Source organism: Aspergillus mulundensis (assembly GCF_003369625.1).
Source record: "Aspergillus mulundensis strain DSM 5745 chromosome Unknown scaffold_1, whole genome shotgun sequence".
NCBI lineage: Eukaryota > Fungi > Ascomycota > Eurotiomycetes > Eurotiales > Aspergillaceae > Aspergillus > Aspergillus mulundensis.
This window is the reverse complement of record NW_020797889.1, coordinates 2,400,048-2,418,133: the sequence shown is the minus strand read 5'-3', so window position 1 is coordinate 2,418,133 and position 18,086 is coordinate 2,400,048. Positions and strand designations below refer to the sequence as shown.

The following is an 18,086-nucleotide window of genomic DNA, read 5'->3' as shown; positions in this document are numbered from 1 at the left end:
TGTCCGGTGTCAACTAATTCCCGAGTGTCAAAGCAAGAACCGAACTTCAGTTTCCCAAGAGACGCAAGGCGTTCTCGGAGACACTCCGATGGCGTAGGAACTGCAGATCTTGCTTCCGCGTGCCGTTGTACTAGTCAAGTGTTTTCCTCGGACATCGTAACCGCATTCTGCTGACGTTATAGTTCGCCATGACTCGGCATCAACGGCAGATAGTTCACCGGTTAACAATAGGACAGCTCTGGACGACTATTGAGCCAGTGGGTTGGTGTTGGTTCGCGGCTCGGCAGGACCTTGGACTTTTCATTTTCTACAAAGCACTCCTCCAACTGTCAACTCCACGGGTAAGGAGCCACACTGCTGAACCTCAACCTGAACTGGCCGACGGCACGGTTACAACACTATGAGGGGCCGCCCCGGCAACTCCCCCGGCCGTGCGTGTCTTGAAACCTCAATACGAACCCAAGAAAGAAGACGTCAGGCTGGAAGCGGACTGCAGAGGAGACGGCAACCCGATACCCATGCAACCCTGCTCTGTGCCGTTACACTAGCACCGGGCTGCATTGTCCGTCTTGGACCCTGCGGTGGCCATTAGGCCAGGTTCAAAGCGAACACTTCATTTCTAGCTGGGCAGTTTTCAGTGTTGGCACCGAATCTCGACCTAGCCCACAGAGATGACGTGAGGCATCGCTGCCACCGCCCATGTGCTGCTGTTCCTGGTGCTTACCCGGCTTACGGTTCTGTCTTGAAGCTATCCCTGGCTGAATTTCTTGACTTCATCATATTCCATGGTTTGCGCAAAAGTAAATGCATGAGGCGCGGTGGGTAAGGTTATAGTCTAGCGGCATGTTTATCGGCTTCAAGGTTCTATCCACCATCTAGTGCCCGGTGACAAGGACACCCGGACCAATGAGATTACCGTTTCTGGCGACAAGATAATGCATTCATGAGGTTTTTAGGTGCCGGGCACCCCGATACGGTTGTGCATATCGAGCCCTAACTTTGTTCGGCACCAGGTTTACTGATTTACGACTAACCATTTGAGCCTAGCCAACGAATGAACGTGCACTACTCCGTACTTCAAGACGGATCGATCATCTCCTTGTGACTGTTTCCGCGAGTCCTCATGAGCTTGGGCCGTGCACCGGATAGACCCTGTCCCTGTTGTGCTAACGGCGCAGCGATTTTGTGACAGACATGGAATGATGATGACGAGACGCCGGAAAACAACCGATGGCCAAATCAAGAGAAAAGTCAATAGACTCCATGGCAACTAAGCCAGACTCATCCCTAAATTCCTGGCTGATCGGATCAATAACTAGGGCAAAATTCCAGCCATGAGGCTTAGGACGTGCACTTCGAGATGCCCCGCCATACCATATATGGTTAGGTTTCAGGAGATTTGCTGAGGGCGATCACTTCCCAAAGACCAACTCCCCAACGTGAGCACCATATCAGGAACCGATGATTGGTGGGATACTTGACCGGTACCAACATTTTCCAAAGGCGGCTAGTACATTTCCGGCTTCTCGTACAAGGCGTATTGTCCTTACGGGCTGAGATTCCACCGATAGCCGAACTACGGAATATTTTGAAAACAAACAGCATGGCTATTCCTCGACGCATATCTCTGGGAGTCTGGCATGTAGACTAGACATTAAGCTGATAGATCTGAATGAACAGCTGCTGGAGCTGCCAACTCAGAGGAATTGGAGGTTCCAGAAATAAAATACCGAGCGGAGTACCGTACCGAGTATAGTTGGCCATGCTACTATGAGGATCTTACTGTACTCCGTGTACTCCGGCCACCATGCAGTCAGCTTACAGCCCAGGCAAGCAGACAAGACGATGACACACTCATAGCGACACGAACGGCTCTGGGAATCCTGCGGCTGATTTATTTACTGATATAATCCTGCGTGGTAGAAGGCACCCGACGCAGTTGAGATCCAAATTGTCCTAGGGAATACGGGTGTATATCGATTACAGCCTTATACTCCGGAGAATGTAGTAATCGAACGCCAGCTGATTGGAATCAACTCTAGTCTCTGGAGCGGAGTATTACTCGGGGCCAAATGGAATCCATTGGAAGCTGGCCGCCCTATACAACACACTAAGGATCATTGGATAGATCTTAAAGGACTTGGAAACTCTAGGAAGCCAGGGGGGCATGGAACGGGGCAGAAAAGTGGTGGGAAGAGCGCGGGCGGCCCAACAATGCAGTTCAATTGGGGTGGGAATCCTGGCCGGACTGCGGATGATCCATTATTATTACTGCACCGTATCCAAAATACATTCCTGGGCTTCGGTCTTTTTCTTCTTCTGCCTTGACTCTGTACCATAATCCTCTTTCTCGAGGGATAAAAGAAAAGAAGATAGAATTCCTTTTCTCCTCTTATCCTCTTGAACCTCATTCCTGCTCTTCTTGACTCCCTTCATCCGGTGGTGGTAAGTACCATAGAATCATTCTTTCCGTTCCTGGCCCGCCGTACCGCCGCTTGCGACTGAGGCGAGGTAGCTTTCGATTTTTCTGGGACCCTTCAGGTTAACGTTGCTTCTGTCAGCCCAGCTCTTCTCGCATTCTCCTTCCGGCACGAATTGATTTCTCCTGGCACTTCTCTTCTCTTCGATTCTCTAACCCGGGCTTATCTTACACCCCTGTCGTTTCACGAATTGAACGAAAGCCCATATCCTCCCCTCTTTCCAGGACTTTTCGGGCTGTTTCCGCCGACTTTCTTACTTTCCCCCCGGACTTCTTTTCAACCAGCGCCTAGTATATATCGCATGGGAAGCGTTTAATACATAATACTCGAACAATTACTGCAATCATGGGCGTTCCAGACGGTACAACAAACGGCCATGGAGGCTCTCGCGCCGCCAAATACAACCTCCCCTCACATTTTATCGGTGGCAACCACCTGGACGCTGCTCCCCCGAGTAGCGTTAAGGACTTTGTGGCTAACCATGAAGGTCACTCCGTCATTACTTCGGTGAGATTTCCCAGCGCTAGTGGTAGTAACGGCGGCTGTCGAACTGAAAACTGACTGGGTTCTTTTACTTCCAGGTTCTTATCGCCAACAACGGTATTGCGGCCGTCAAGGAGATTCGATCCGTCCGAAAATGGGCCTACGAGACCTTTGGCAACGAGCGTGCCATTCAATTCACAGTGATGGCAACACCAGAAGATTTGGCGGCAAACGCCGATTACATTCGTATGGCTGATCAATATGTTGAGGTATGGGACGGACTTTTCGGGTAACTTAGAGGGTCAATCAGGGCAATTTGCTAAGTGGCTTTGCAGGTCCCCGGTGGTACGAATAACAACAACTACGCCAACGTCGAGCTGATTGTGGATGTGGCTGAGCGAATGGACGTCCACGCCGTCTGGGCCGGTTGGGGTCACGCCTCTGAGAACCCCCGGTTACCAGAATCGCTCGCTGCGTCACCTAAGAAGATTATCTTCATTGGACCCCCTGCCTCTGCGATGCGCTCTCTTGGTGACAAGATTTCTTCCACAATCGTTGCACAGCACGCCGAAGTGCCTTGTATTCCGTGGTCTGGAACCGGTGTGGATGAGGTGGAGGTCGATACGAGCGGCATTGTTACCGTGAGGGACGAGATCTACAACAAGGGATGCACATTCTCGCCGGAGGAGGGTCTTGAGAAGGCCAAGGAAATCGGGTTCCCCGTCATGGTTAAGGCCTCCGAGGGTGGCGGTGGTAAGGGTATCCGTAAGGTTGAGAAGGAAGAGGACTTCATCAACTTGTACAAGGCCGCCGCCAACGAAATTCCCGGGTCACCGATCTTCATCATGAAGCTGGCCGGTAACGCCCGCCATTTGGAAGTGCAGTTGCTGGCTGACCAGTACGGTAACAACATCTCCCTCTTCGGCCGTGACTGTTCAGTGCAACGACGACACCAGAAGATCATTGAGGAGGCGCCAGCGACCATTGCCAACCCCACAACCTTCCAAGCCATGGAGCGCGCCGCCGTAAGCCTGGGTAGGCTTGTCGGTTATGTTTCGGCTGGTACGGTTGAGTACTTGTACTCTCATGCCGATGACAAGTTCTACTTCCTGGAGCTCAACCCCCGTCTGCAGGTCGAGCATCCTACCACTGAGATGGTTACTGGTGTCAACTTGCCCGCTGCCCAACTCCAGATTGCCATGGGTATCCCTCTGCACCGCATTCGCGACATCCGTCTACTCTACGGTGTCGACCCCAACACATCGGCCGAGATCGACTTCGACTTCTCCAACGAAGAGAGCTACAAGACCCAGCGCCGCCCCCAGCCCAAGGGACACACCACTGCTTGCCGTATCACTTCTGAGGACCCCGGTGAGGGTTTCAAGCCTTCCAGCGGTACCATGCACGAGCTGAACTTCCGAAGTTCCTCCAACGTCTGGGGTTACTTCTCCGTCGGTACGTCTGGTGGTATTCACAGTTTCTCCGACAGTCAATTTGGTCACATCTTCGCTTACGGTGAGAACCGATCCGCCTCGCGGAAGCACATGGTCATTGCCCTGAAGGAACTGAGCATTCGTGGTGATTTCAGAACGACCATTGAGTACCTGATTAAGCTTCTGGAGACGCCAGCCTTTGAGGAAAACAAGATTACCACTGGTTGGTTAGATCAGCTGATTTCCAACAAGTTGACCGCTGAGCGCCCTGATACCACCATCGCTGTTCTCTGCGGTGCTGTCACCAAAGCCCACCAGGCCAGCGAGGCGCGCCTTGAGGAGTACCGCAACGGCATCCAGAAGGGTCAGGTTCCCTCCAAGGATGTGCTCAAGACTGTCTTCCCCGTTGACTTCATCTACGAGGGCAAGCGGTACAAGTTCACTGCTACCCGCGCCGGCCTTGACAGCTATCACCTCTTCATCAATGGCTCCAAGTGCTCTGTTGGCGTCCGTGCCCTGGCCGACGGTGGTCTCCTGGTCCTCCTGAACGGTCGCAGCCACAACGTTTACTGGAAGGAAGAGGCTGCTGCCACCCGCCTCAGCGTTGATGGCAAGACCTGCTTGCTCGAGCAGGAGAATGACCCTACTCAGCTCCGTACTCCCTCTCCCGGAAAGCTCGTCAAGTTCACCGTCGAGAACGGCGAGCATGTCCGCGCTGGCCAGGCCTTTGCTGAGGTCGAAGTCATGAAGATGTACATGCCTCTGATTGCGCAAGAAGATGGTATCGTGCAGCTCATCAAGCAGCCCGGAGCCACCCTTGAGGCTGGTGATATTCTCGGTATCCTTGCCCTTGATGACCCGTCTCGCGTCAAGCATGCTCAGCCTTTCACCGAGCAACTTCCGCCTATCGGTGCTCCTCAGGTCGTCGGTAGCAAGCCCGCCCAGCGTTTCTTCCTTCTGCACAGCATTCTGGAGAACATTCTGAAGGGTTTCGACAATCAGGTCATCATGAACTCTACTCTCAAGGAGCTTATTGAGGTTCTCCGCGACCCCGAGCTGCCTTACAGCGAGTGGAACGCCCAGTCTTCTGCCCTTCACTCTCGCATGCCTCAGAAGCTTGACGCGCAGCTTCAGAATCTTGTTGATCGCGCCCGGTCCCGCAAGAGTGAGTTCCCCGCCAGGCAGTTGCAGAAGGCCATGGTCCGTTTCATTGAAGAGAACGTCAACCCTGCCGACGCCGAGATCCTGAAGACCACCCTCCTTCCTCTGGTCCAGGTCATCAACAACTACCTTGATGGCTTGAAGGCACACGAATACAACGTGTTCGTTGGCCTTCTGGAGCAATACGTTGCTGTCGAGAAGCTGTTCTCTGGCAGCAAGGCCCGCTATGAGGATGGTATCCTTGCCCTTCGTGAGGAGCACAAGGATGACGTCGCCACCGTTGTGCAGATTGCTCTGTCTCACAGCCGTATTGGCGCCAAGAACGATCTCATTCTCGCCATCCTGGCTATCTACCGCCCCAACCAGCCTGGTATGGCCAATGTTGGCCAGTACTTCAAGTCTGTCCTGAAAAAGTTGACGGATATTGAATCGCGCGCTGCTGCCAAGGTCACCCTGAAGGCTCGTGAGGTCCTCATCCAGTGCGCTCTGCCCTCTCTCGAGGAGCGTCTTTCTCAGATGGAGCTTATTTTGCGATCCTCTGTTGCGCAGTCCCAGTACGGCGAGACCGGCTGGGCCCACCGTGAGCCCGATCTCGGTGCCCTCAAGGAGGTTGTCGATTCCAAGTACACTGTGTTCGACGTCTTGCCCCGGTTCTTCGTTCACAAGGATGCGTGGGTCACTTTGGCTGCCCTCGAGGTCTACGTGCGCCGCGCCTACCGTGCTTATTCGATTCAGGGTATGCAATACCACCACCAGGGCGAGCCTGCGTTCCTCTCCTGGGACTTCACCATGGGCAAGCTCGGTCTGCCTGAGTTTGGCTCTATGGCTTCTGTCACCAACCCTTCCACGCCTAGCACCCCTACCACAGAGTCGAACCCCTTTAAGCGCATTGCTTCGATCAGCGATATGTCCAACCTCCTGAACGACAGCCCCGATGCCACTCCCAGAAAGGGTGTTATTCTTCCCGTTCAGTACCTTGAGGATGCTGAAGAGTACCTCACCAAGGCTCTGGAAGTGTTCCCCAAGGCTGGAGCCAAGAAGCCCAGCGACCGCGGCCTTATCGCCTCCCTTGAGGGCAAGCGCCGCCCCGCTCCCCGTGCTGACAGCGAGTCTACTGAGCTGTCTGGCGTCCTCAACGTCGCCATCCGTGACATTGAAAACCTTGATGATGCCCACATCGTCGCTCAAATCAGCAAGGTCGTCTCTGGCTTCAAGGAGGAGTTCCTCGCTCGCCGCATTCGTCGTGTGACGTTCATCTGTGGCAAGGACGGAGTCTACCCCAGCTACTACACCTTCAGGGGTCCCGCTTACGAGGAGGATGAGAGCATTCGCCACAGCGAGCCTGCTCTGGCTTTCCAGCTCGAACTCAACCGTCTCTCCAAGTTCAAGATCAAGCCTGTCTTCACCGAGAACAGGAACATTCACGTCTACGAGGCGATTGGAAAGGGACCTGAGAACGACAAGGCTCTGGACAAGAGATACTTTGTTCGTGCTGTCGTCCGTCCCGGTCGTCTCCGTGACGATATTCCCACCGCGGAGTACCTTATTTCCGAGGCTGACCGCTTGATGAACGACATTCTTGATGCACTTGAGGTCATTGGCAATAACAACTCTGATCTCAACCACATCTTCATCAACTTCTCCCCTGTGTTTAACCTGCAGCCCAAGGATGTGGAAGAGGCTCTGGCTGGCTTCCTGGACCGCTTCGGCCTGCGTCTGTGGCGTCTCCGTGTCACTGGTGCTGAGATTCGCATCCTGTGCACTGACCCCGCCACCGGCATGCCCTACCCTCTCCGTGTGATTATCAGCAACACCGTCGGATACATTATCCAGGTTGAGCTGTACATTGAGCAGAAGTCTGAGAAGGGCGAGTGGCTCCTCCACAGCATCGGTGGCACCAACAAGCTTGGCTCTAACCACCTCCGTCCTGTTTCTACTCCTTACCCGACCAAGGAGTGGCTGCAGCCTAAGCGCTACAAGGCTCACGTTATGGGCACCCAGTACGTCTACGATTTCCCTGAGCTCTTCCGTGAGGCTTTCCAGAACTCGTGGACCAAGGCCATTGAGAAGAGCCCCAGCTTGATCGAGCGTCGCCCTCCACTTGGTGAGTGCATGGAATACAGCGAGCTGGTCTTGGATGACCGCGACAACTTGGTCGAGATTTCTCGCGGCCCTGGTACCAACACTCACGGTATGGTTGGTTGGATCGTCACTGCTCGTACTCCCGAGTACCCTGACGGTAGACGCTTCATCATTGTCGCCAACGACATTACCTTCCAGATCGGTTCTTTCGGTCCTTTGGAAGACAAGTTCTTCCACAAGTGTACCGAATTGGCTCGTGAGCTCGGTATCCCCCGTATCTACCTGTCTGCCAACTCTGGTGCTCGTATCGGTATGGCTGATGAGCTCATCCCCTACTTCTCGGTTGCATGGAACGACCCTGCTAAGCCCGAGGCTGGCTTCAAGTACCTGTACCTCACCCCTGAGGTTAAGGAGAAGTTTGATGCCAGCAAGAAGAAGGAGGTTATCACTGAGCTGATCCACGATGAGGGTGAGGAACGCCACAAGATTACCACCATCATTGGTGCCAAGGACGGTCTCGGTGTTGAGTGTCTGAAGGGCTCTGGTCTCATTGCCGGTGCCACTTCCCGCGCCTACGAAGACATCTTCACTATTACCCTCGTGACCTGCCGTTCCGTCGGTATTGGTGCCTACCTCGTCCGTCTTGGACAGAGGGCTATCCAAGTCGAGGGTCAGCCCATCATCCTTACCGGTGCTCCTGCCATCAACAAGCTGCTCGGACGTGAGGTCTACACTTCCAACTTGCAGCTCGGTGGCACCCAGATTATGTACAAGAACGGTGTCTCCCACATGACCGCTGCCAACGACTTTGACGGTGTTGAGAAGATCGTCGACTGGCTCTCCTTTGTTCCCGAAAAGAAGGGTTCTCTTCCTCCCATCCGGCCATTCTCCGACACCTGGGATCGCGACGTCGCTTACTATCCTCCCGCCAAGCAGGCCTACGACGTCCGCTGGCTCATTAACGGTAAGGAGGACGAGGAAGGCTTCCTCCCTGGTCTCTTCGATGCCGGCTCTTTCGAGGAGGCTCTTGGTGGCTGGGCTCGCACCGTCGTTGTTGGTCGTGCTAGACTTGGCGGTATCCCCATGGGTGTCATCGCTGTCGAGACTCGCTCTGTGGAGAACGTCACTCCTGCTGACCCGGCCAACCCCGACTCTATGGAGATGATCTCCCAGGAAGCTGGTGGTGTCTGGTACCCCAACTCGTCCTTCAAGACTGCCCAGGCCCTCCGTGACTTCAACAACGGTGAGCAGCTTCCCGTCATGATCCTGGCCAACTGGCGTGGTTTCTCTGGTGGACAGCGTGATATGTATAACGAGGTTCTCAAGTACGGTTCCTACATCGTGGATGCCCTCGTCAAGTACGAGCAGCCCATCTTCGTTTACATTCCTCCCTTCGGTGAGCTCCGTGGTGGATCTTGGGTCGTCGTCGACCCCACCATCAACCCTGACCAAATGGAGATGTACGCCGACGAGGAGGCCCGCGGTGGTGTTCTTGAGCCTGAGGGTATTGTCAACATCAAGTTCCGCCGTGAGAAGCAGTTGGAGACCATGGCTCGCCTGGACCCCACTTACGGCGAACTTCGCCGCGCTCTCCAGGACAAGGACCTCAGCAAGGAGAAACTTTCCGAGATCAAGGACAAGATGGCTGCCCGCGAGGAGCAGCTCCTTCCTGTCTACATGCAGATCGCTTTGCAGTTTGCTGACCTCCACGATCGCGCCGGCCGCATGCAGGCCAAGGGGACCATCCGCCAGGCCTTGACCTGGAAGAACGCCCGTCGCTTCTTCTACTGGCGTGTGCGCCGCCGTATCAGCGAGGAGTACATTGTCAAGCGCATGCTCCGTGCCGCCCCCTCCCCTGTACAGGGTGAAGGCAGCGGAGCCGTCGCCCAGGGCGCCTCGCCTGCCCCCAGCGACTCTCCCCGCACCACTCACCTCCGCGCCCTGCACTCTTGGACCCCCTTCCTTGAGTCCGAGGTCGAGAACGATGACCGCCGCGTCGCCACCTGGTACGAGGAGAACAAGGAGCTTATTCAGGAGAAGATCGAGGCTCTCAAGTCTCAAGCCGTCGCCGCTCAGATCTCCGAGATTCTCTTCAGCAACCGCGACAGCGGCCTGAAGGGCATTCAGCAGGCTCTCAGCTTCCTCCCTGTTGAGGAGAAGGAGGCCATCCTCAAGTCTCTCGGAGCCAAATAGATTGGTTCAAAGACTGTCTTGCCATAGAAGAACAAACTCTTCTCTTGAAGAGTGACTTGCTACATTGCTTTTCTGTTTCAAAGCGTTTTCCTTTCTCTTTCCTATTTTTTCCAGATGCTGATTTTGATATGGCTGATGATTGATTGATTGATTGTCGGTGGCATGTTTTCCTATTAATTGGCTTACTGGGTTAGAAGGCATTTGTTATGGTCTGGTTTGGTTTTTGCATATATACTGCTGCGTGTCTGTTACTTAACTCATGTTCTATTCAATGAATCATTTCAACATTGACTCCTAGCTCTGTGGGTAGATGTGAGTTTCTCAGTTAAAAGATGCGCCGTAGTCCCCGACAAGAATGTGCGGTTTCGAGGTTGCTGCCTCCCAACAGAGCTAAGCTATGGTTGGAAAACACTTCATCCTCATTCTCGCTCACAGTGCATGCCACCATGGCTAAGCAAGGTCTTGACTCTCATTCTAACAACAATAATCAGTTTCTGCTCTCCCTGCATGGGGTAACAATCAGAGGGCAAAACTCACATCTCATATTAAATAAGGAGCATATGCGCTGAGCCTTGAGAGCACGGACGCGTCTCGACTGCTGTCCGGACAGAGGCCCTGCTGGAGGAAGTCTATTGCGAGGCTCATTTACGATGGAGATATTGGATTTCTCTCATCGCCAAATTTGTCCTCCAGGGCCCTCTAAGCCCTCTACACCAATAGGTACATAAGCGCCTAGCATCCAGTACATCTGATTGGGTGTGTCCCTACGAGGGCCTCTCGACTCTCAATCCCCAGGCTCAAGTATGATTCTCCGTTCTCCTCACTTGCCAGCGATTTTGAAGCATTCCGTCATGAATCGAAACTCAGCGAAACGAGTGATTCTCCGTGTCCCAGAGACCGACATGGACTACCAGAACCCCAGGGAGTTCGTTGACTTCTACTTCACCAAGTTCCCCGCTGAAGCGGCGTCCGATCCAGCCCGCCATTTCATCCACTACCAACCGCCCAGCGACATCGAGGACCCTCAATCAAACCCCAAAATCCACATCGTCATCGATATCGAGACACAGGAAGTGTCAGGGGAGACTCTTAGCGAAGATTTTCCGCATGAGATCTATGCAGCTCGTCGAGGAACGTCTGGATTGTGAGAATCCATTTACCTCAATACATGTCGATCTTGTTAACAGTAGCCGACAGGCAGCTGTACGCTTATCCAGAAACCGTCAAGGAGAATCTCATTCAAAAGATTCGGGTATTCAGCGATGGATTCTATCCTTGGGCTAGAAGCAGGGGCGATAGAGAGCTCCATGAGACTCAGACTCAGGCTTTATAGATGACCGATTTTACTTTAAACAAGCCGAATTGATCTCCCTAACTTTGAGCCCTACGGAGTACTACGAATGGAGAAACCCGAGTATTTGACAGGTCACATGATCAGCCTAGTTGACGCGTTGACGCGTTGTTTACTCCCCGATAACGATAAGATAAGGAATATGATATCACCCAGGCACGTTCTACGGAGTATACCTGTCAACCAGTCCTCGCTATAACGAAACTTCGTTATATCGAGGAATTACTAAAAGTCTTATTTTGTCGCCCTAAATCCAGCCGCAGGCTTGTTAACTTTTAGCCCCTTTCCACCACCGTCCGCCAACCTACCTAGTCCTACTAAACCATCCACCATGACCTCGCCTAATGAACCTCTAGTAGCAGAGATGACTCCCAACGGCCTCGCCCTGACTCCAGCGCAAATGTATCTTGAAAAGGCCAAACAGACCCAGACTGCCGATGCCGCTGAGAGAGATGGCCCCGCCAATCTCTCGTCTCCAGCTACCAAGAAACGCAAAGCACCCATAGACAATCCCGACACCGACGACATCATCTCCATCACCTCCTCATCCGACAAAGAAAACGCCAACTCCAACGCCAACATAAATACCAAAAAGCCCACCACTAACCCACCCCTCACCTCCACTCCCAACCCAGAATGCGAGTCCTCGTCCGAGTCAGGAATGGATGATGACGACCTAGACGACCCAGCATACGACATCCCAAAATGGAGCTGCCAGCAGATCCGCGCCAAGATCCGCAAATTCGTCGAGACAGACAAGAAGATGAAAGTCGGGGCGTTCCAGGACGCGATCGGCGTGTCCTCGCGCTCGTACTACGAGTTCATGAAGCAGAGTGGGACGTGGAAGGGCGATGGCTCGTGGTGCTTCTCGAATGCGCATCGGTTTTTCATGAGGAGGGAGGTTCTGGGGTTGGATAGGAAGGAGAAGGAGGAGGCTAGGAAGGAGGGAGTCAGGAAGAGGGCGGAGGAGAGGAAGGCTGCTGCTGCTGCGAAGGAGAAAGAGAAGGAGAAAGAGAAGGAGGGTGATGGGACGGTGACAGGGCCAGTGGCGAAGAAGCCGAAGACGAAAACTTCAGCCTCTGCGTCGTCGGCTGCAATGAGCAAGAAGGAGAAGGAGGAAGCATTCGCGCGCAAATACGATGTCAGCTCTGTTACCTTACCCGGCGAAGAAACGTCCGACGTGCAAGTCTACGACACCTGCGACGAAGTGCGCAAGAAGATCCGCGCCGTCCTGAAAGACCCGCTCATGACACGCGCTGCATTCTGCAGGGAGATCTCGAAGACGTTTCCCGACCGCGCGGGCAACAAGGATAGGACGTTGCAGGGGACGACGCTGAATTCGTTCCTGTCGAAGTCTGGACCGCGCGAGGGACGGACGAGTCTGATTTTCTATGCGTCGTATGTGTTCTTTGAGAAGTTGCGGATCCGGGATGGGAAGGAGAAGAGTGAGTTCCGGAAGAAGATGGAGAGGGTTTGGCGGGGGGAGGGTGGGTTTGATATTACGTCCTCGACGAGTACGGGGTTCTTTTGTCATGTGAGTGAACGTGTCGTTTGTGATGAGTATGGTCAGCTTAGGATTGGGAGGTAAGCCGCTGTCAATACGGTCGTTGGTTGACTGACGAGGCTGGGGATCATGGGTCTGGGTGGGTAATGTGCGTGTGTGGCCATCCCATTTTAGTTCTATCTATAATTTCGGGTATCTACGTGATTGATTCTCTTCAAGTGTCCAATTTTCAACGGGGTTGATTCTCATTATTGATTCTGTCGTTTCAAGTTACATAGGGGGTATTATTTCAAAAGCAAACAGGTCGTGAGGGAGACGGTCATGTTGGGGTAGAAAGACGCAGCCAACGACAAAGTGATGGAGTAAATGGGGTATATGCAGGAGAAAAGAAGTGAGGTACCCAAACATGAGGGCACATTCAAGACCGGGGTGCGGAGAGGAAATGCTTCGAGACAGAATGCCTAGGCAAGCTGTCTTTCCAGATTACGACCCGGGCCCGGAGTGAGGATAGGAGGTAGATTTTGGTATGGGTCTCTGAGTCCACGACTGGTGTTCACGGTGCCAACGTTTGGATCGTCAAGATGCAGTTGTCGGCTGAAATCAACGTGAAGTTGATCCGGCAATGGGGGTGGACGGAGGTATCTGGGATTGGGCGGAATAGGATGCTGCATGGCATAGGCAACAGACTCACCTGGACTGCCTGGAAGCGTGACATTTGTGGCATGGAGCGTGCGAGCGATGTCTTCCAGCAAGATCTCCATTGGGGCAATGTATGCAATTCGGAGTGTCTCGGACCATGCCAGGACAGCTCCACAGACGCGGCCAGTGGACTTTTCAAAGACCCAAGCGCCAGAATCACCGGGAACTAATACGCAAGTCAGTACAAGACAAATGGAAAGAAAGAGTAGATCGGCATTGAGTTGCACTCACTCACCTCCAAAGTTCCCGTCCACCCCAAAGCTTGTGGAGAAAGTATGCCGGCCGTGGAGTTTCACCATGGTCAATGCCTTTGAGATCTGTCCTGTTTGCAATCCGCTGGTCCGGCCGCAGCAGTGGACATTGAGGCCACCGAGTTCCTCAAACCGCGCTATGTCGTTCAAGAGGATGGGGTTTCGTTGCAGCGGTGGCATCGGCTCGCCCGGTCGTCGCCTTACTTGCGCAAGCTGAGATGCGGATGGCTTGTCGTAGACAATATTTCTCGCGTCAAGACGATCCTGATTGATCTTGATCAGAGCCCAGTCAATTTCATGCTTGACGCCCTGTCGCGTCCAGCGCCGAACGCCCGACGAAGCGTGAACATATCCGAAAGTGTGGGAAGCGAGATGCTCGTCGTCTCTGTCCTCAGGACATGGAAAGAAATCTTCACGAACGTCATCAATGGCGGGTTGAGTCACGAAAACCGGGGGTTCTTCTCCAGGTTCGATGCCAGCCGTGTCACCAATTGACGCTCTGTCATCATCATCGTAACCAAAGTCGTCCTCGCCCTCGTCTGATGAATAGCCTTCAGAGAGAGCAAAGTCATCGTAGTAGTCATCGCCATCCTCGTCATCTGAAACCTCGAATTCGAGACTGTGCTGAGAGGAAGCATCATCACCCCATGCGTACATGGGCTGCGCATTTTGAGCGGCCATGTCGCGAGACCAGTTTCCAGCCGACGATCGGAGAGGGGCTTCTTCCAGAGCTTCATGTAAGTCCTCCGCATCCTCTTGGTCGCTAGGAGCCTCGAGCATATGGTGGACTGTCATACCATAGGGAATGCCATCAACTAAGATCGCACCTCCGTAAGACACCGGAGGAAAATGTTCCTCGTTCATAAAGGCGCCCATAGATGCACCACACAGAGGCCTCGGCTGAAAGCAGGGATTCGGGTCCTGTGGAGAAGGAGGAACTTCAAGGGTGCTCTGAGGACCAGTCCTCGCAGGCCGACGACGCTTCTTTCGCGGGACTTTCGAGCGCTCAATGTCTCCGCGGAGCACAATCAGGTCCCAATCCTCTTTGTCTTCGAGGGGAAAGTACCTCTTCAACGCCGCTCTGACCTTTTTGACACTCGCGCAAGTCACGAAGATTGTGGTTCTCGCGTTTTCCAACCCGTCGCCAGCCATCATGAGAGTAACACCACAAGACTCTGACGAGTCCTTCAAAATCCTCTGCAGCAGTTTTCTCAACTTTGGCAGCATTTTGAAGTTCCATTCGTCCAGGTGATGTTGAGGGATCTCGACGGTTGTGAGCTTCTTGAATGTCCGCTTCTTCAGCTTTCTTTCCTCAAGCCCAACCTTCATCAACTTCATCTCTGGAGCTGGAGCCGCGGCCAATGGCTGACGGAATCGAGTAACCTGCTGGGGGCCCTCGTATTCTCGTGCAGCCTGCTTTGCAGCGTCTGCTTCGGAGCCAGGAACAAGTGCCAGGGGGAGACAATCGTCCAACTCTTCAGCGGCTGGGGCGGAAAAAATGTCAATCCTGCAGCAAGACCAAGCTATTTTGCACAAGGTGTAGATAAAGTTCATAGAGAACGAAAAAGTGCCTTCTGGTGCCGAGAGATCCAAGACCGGGTAGTGGAATGTCTGGGGTATTCTCAGGTTGAAATCGTCAAAAGGCTGGGTTGAGAGGTGGAAATTTGGGGCATCAAGACACAGTTGAACCACGTGAATATACGCACTGCCGCACTTGGGACCCAGTTTCTTCAAGTACATACTCTCCAACCTATGCTTGAACATAGAATTGTCGTATTTCAACTTCCAAAGGCGGCTGATGGGTGTCCAAAGGCCAATTTCCATCAGGACTAATCCGAGAGAGTACAGGTCGTAGGACCAAGCCGCATCGTCGTCGATAATCCTCTTGTCGTCGGGGTGGCGATACATGTTCGAAGAAAGTGGTTCGGGAGACGGGTTATTTCCCGAAAATTGAGCGAAGGATGTGAGGTAAGGACGGCGAAGGTTTTCAGTGAGTCCGACTTCGTTTTGATTCGAGTTCAAACCGGGGAAAATAAGAACACTGCTGCTGTTGATATTTCCGTGGACAAGGTTCTGACTTCTGAGCTGCATTACAGCCATGAGGAGGTCATAAGCCAGACGGAACCTAGTCTCCAAGCTTGGTACAGGGAAGTCTTCTCCCATTTGGAGAAGCGAAACCAAGGGCTTAGGCTTCAGGTCATTTAGAAGATCGGTAGGGTTCTGGAGGAACGGAAAATAGTCAACAGGCATTTGGTAAACAAAGGCGTAGCGGGCATTGGGTCGGTCGATATAGTACCCAAGGAAGTTCAATAGTGCGAGGTGAGAGACCCGCGCATTCTGGACGAGCTGATCAAGTGTCTGGTGCACGTTGTCCAGCCGCGTATTCTCAGGCGAAGGTGGATTGGAAGACGAATCAAGCACCATAGGAGTGTATTCAACAAGGATGCTAACGGTAGATTCCGTGATTTTGTGGCGAAAGGGTATAGCCGAGGTTTTCATGCGGCCGAGAACTCGAGAGTTGGTGGAAGCTGCGACCATCTCATACGGAGGCGGGTTGTTCTCGTGGGATGCACCAGTGAGTTGCAGCGCCGAGCGGTCAATCAGATAGCTCTTCGTTTCAACAGGAGCAGCTTTATTAAAAGCTCTCTCTAACATGGGTTGTTCGAAGACGGGCGACTGAGTAATGTCGTGAAGATTCGAGAAAGAAGAGTATCCCAAAGCTTCTTTCGACAGCGACGACTGCGGACTCTGATGCTTCCGCGCACTATCAAAAGACGCACCATGATACGCCTTGGAATCTCGAAGCTTTTCGCGACCGACATCACCGCCAGGATTGCCGACCTGAGGAGAAGGATAAGACCGGGTACGACCCGAAGGCTGTGCGCTGGCGGTCATATTGCGGCGTGAACCAGAAACGTCGTAAAGAACGTCGATATATCCCGTCAGCTCGGTCAGAAGCGTTTTTGAGCGAGCAATTTCGTCACTGGTCCATGTTGTCTTGTTCGAAAATCCACCGAGGCCATCTCCCGCAGGGGAATCCGCTTTCCCTCCCTTCGGAGGTAAATCAGAGGCGCCCTTGTTCTGCAACCGTTCCGCCTCGCTAAGTTTATCCTGGATCGTTGACATGACACTTTCCACAACATCGTCAATCCCAGCCTGGGTCAGCGACTCGTCGATATCATTCGGCTGAGCGGCGTTCGCATCGCTCCAGTTCAAACCCCATGCCAGAAGTCTATCTCGCTGCGTCTTGAATTCGCGGTGGATGGAAACGAGTTCGGGGTTATCGATGGCATTGGAGGCAGTGGTGATGCTCTCACAGGAAGCCTTGGTGTCGGTGTACAGCTTCGTGAGGCGCCGCTGGAGGTATGAGCCCCCGTGGTGCGGGAGTACGGACATCTTGGCGAGACCGGAAACGACTCGAGCGGATGCGGGGGCGGGGGCTGGTCTCAGAACATTTCAGAGGCGAGCGCTGTTGCTGAGCGAGCTGGTAAGAGCGAGGGAAGAAAGTACTAGCAACACAGCACAGCGGCGATAGATGAGGAAATCAGGAGCAGGCTGCAAGAGAGGAGCAGGTTCGAAGAAGAATATGGCCATGGGAGGGAATTGTGCTGCCTAACCAATAAGGAGTGGCGAGTGAAGCAAAGCCTCATTGCCAAGCCACAGATCTGACAAGTCACGTGGCAGGCAACCACTTTGATGTGCTGACTCAGTGTAGCCAGGACCCACTGGACCCGCAATCAGATGCAATGGTCTGGCAACTCCTCCACCACACCAGATCAGATCAGATCTTTGCCTGTCTTGCCTGTCTGGAATCTGGATACTCCGGAGTGATGTCGCCGTTTTTAAAGCCCATCCCAAGAGTCAGTGCTTAGCAGGCTTCAAAAAATCAGGAGGCATCAGAGATCCATTGTCACCGTACCATATGATTTTCAAGATCCGGGGATGGCTGTGGAGCACGGTTTACCTCTGAGGACTAGTTCCTGAGTCCTGATTGTTACTGTTGACTGATAGGCAGAACAGTTACCATTTCAACTGCTCCTGGCCTCTGGTTATCATGATTCAAACCCGTCATACAAGCCCTCCAGAGGCTCCAGTCATGGATTTGCCATTCAAAGCACACTCACTTTCACAAGGACAAAAACTGACCCGTGATCAATACTGAACTCTACATGCCACAAGTGCACACCAATATCTCACCCTTGTGACAATTATTGGTCTACATTTGTGGGTTCAAAGAGCCCAAAAACTCAGAGGCCTCCCTCGTTTTGGGGAAGTTTCGGATACTACCGATTGTACCGGACTGGAGCCTACATAGTACAAACAAGCAGGACGTTTGAGGCCGCCGAAGATTATCAGCTTGATTATGGTTTGGGCTAGAACAAAAGGCTCACTGCATGCCTTAGATGTATAATCCTGCTGTCATACATGCACCGCACGTTGGAGCTACTA

At 53.2% G+C, this 18,086-nt stretch overlaps 4 protein-coding genes across 4 annotated transcripts; 3 read left to right on the top strand and 1 right to left on the bottom strand.

Annotated features, from left to right (window-relative positions):
• Window positions 1-2,825: 2,825 nt before the first annotated feature.
• On the top strand, window positions 2,826-9,832 carry DSM5745_02296 (acetyl-CoA carboxylase ACC1; the record flags this gene model as incomplete). Its single annotated transcript, XM_026744312.1, has 3 exons — window positions 2,826-2,987; window positions 3,062-3,232; window positions 3,299-9,832. The coding sequence occupies 3 exons, from the start codon at window positions 2,826-2,828 to the stop codon at window positions 9,830-9,832; spliced, it is 6,867 nt and encodes a 2,288-aa protein (XP_026607475.1).
• Window positions 9,833-10,683: 851 nt separating this feature from the next.
• On the top strand, window positions 10,684-11,165 carry DSM5745_02295 (uncharacterized protein; the record flags this gene model as incomplete). Its single annotated transcript, XM_026744311.1, has 2 exons — window positions 10,684-10,976; window positions 11,030-11,165. The coding sequence occupies 2 exons, from the start codon at window positions 10,684-10,686 to the stop codon at window positions 11,163-11,165; spliced, it is 429 nt and encodes a 142-aa protein (XP_026607474.1).
• A 349-nt stretch (window positions 11,166-11,514) lies between these two features.
• Window positions 11,515-12,771, top strand: DSM5745_02294 (uncharacterized protein; the record flags this gene model as incomplete). Its single annotated transcript, XM_026744310.1, has 1 exon — window positions 11,515-12,771. The coding sequence occupies one exon, from the start codon at window positions 11,515-11,517 to the stop codon at window positions 12,769-12,771; it is 1,257 nt and encodes a 418-aa protein (XP_026607473.1).
• Window positions 12,772-13,148: 377 nt separating this feature from the next.
• Window positions 13,149-17,033, bottom strand: DSM5745_02293 (uncharacterized protein; the record flags this gene model as incomplete). Its single annotated transcript, XM_026744309.1, has 2 exons — window positions 13,149-13,552; window positions 13,622-17,033. The coding sequence occupies 2 exons, from the start codon at window positions 17,031-17,033 to the stop codon at window positions 13,149-13,151; spliced, it is 3,816 nt and encodes a 1,271-aa protein (XP_026607472.1).
• Between the last annotated feature and the right edge of the window lie 1,053 nt (window positions 17,034-18,086).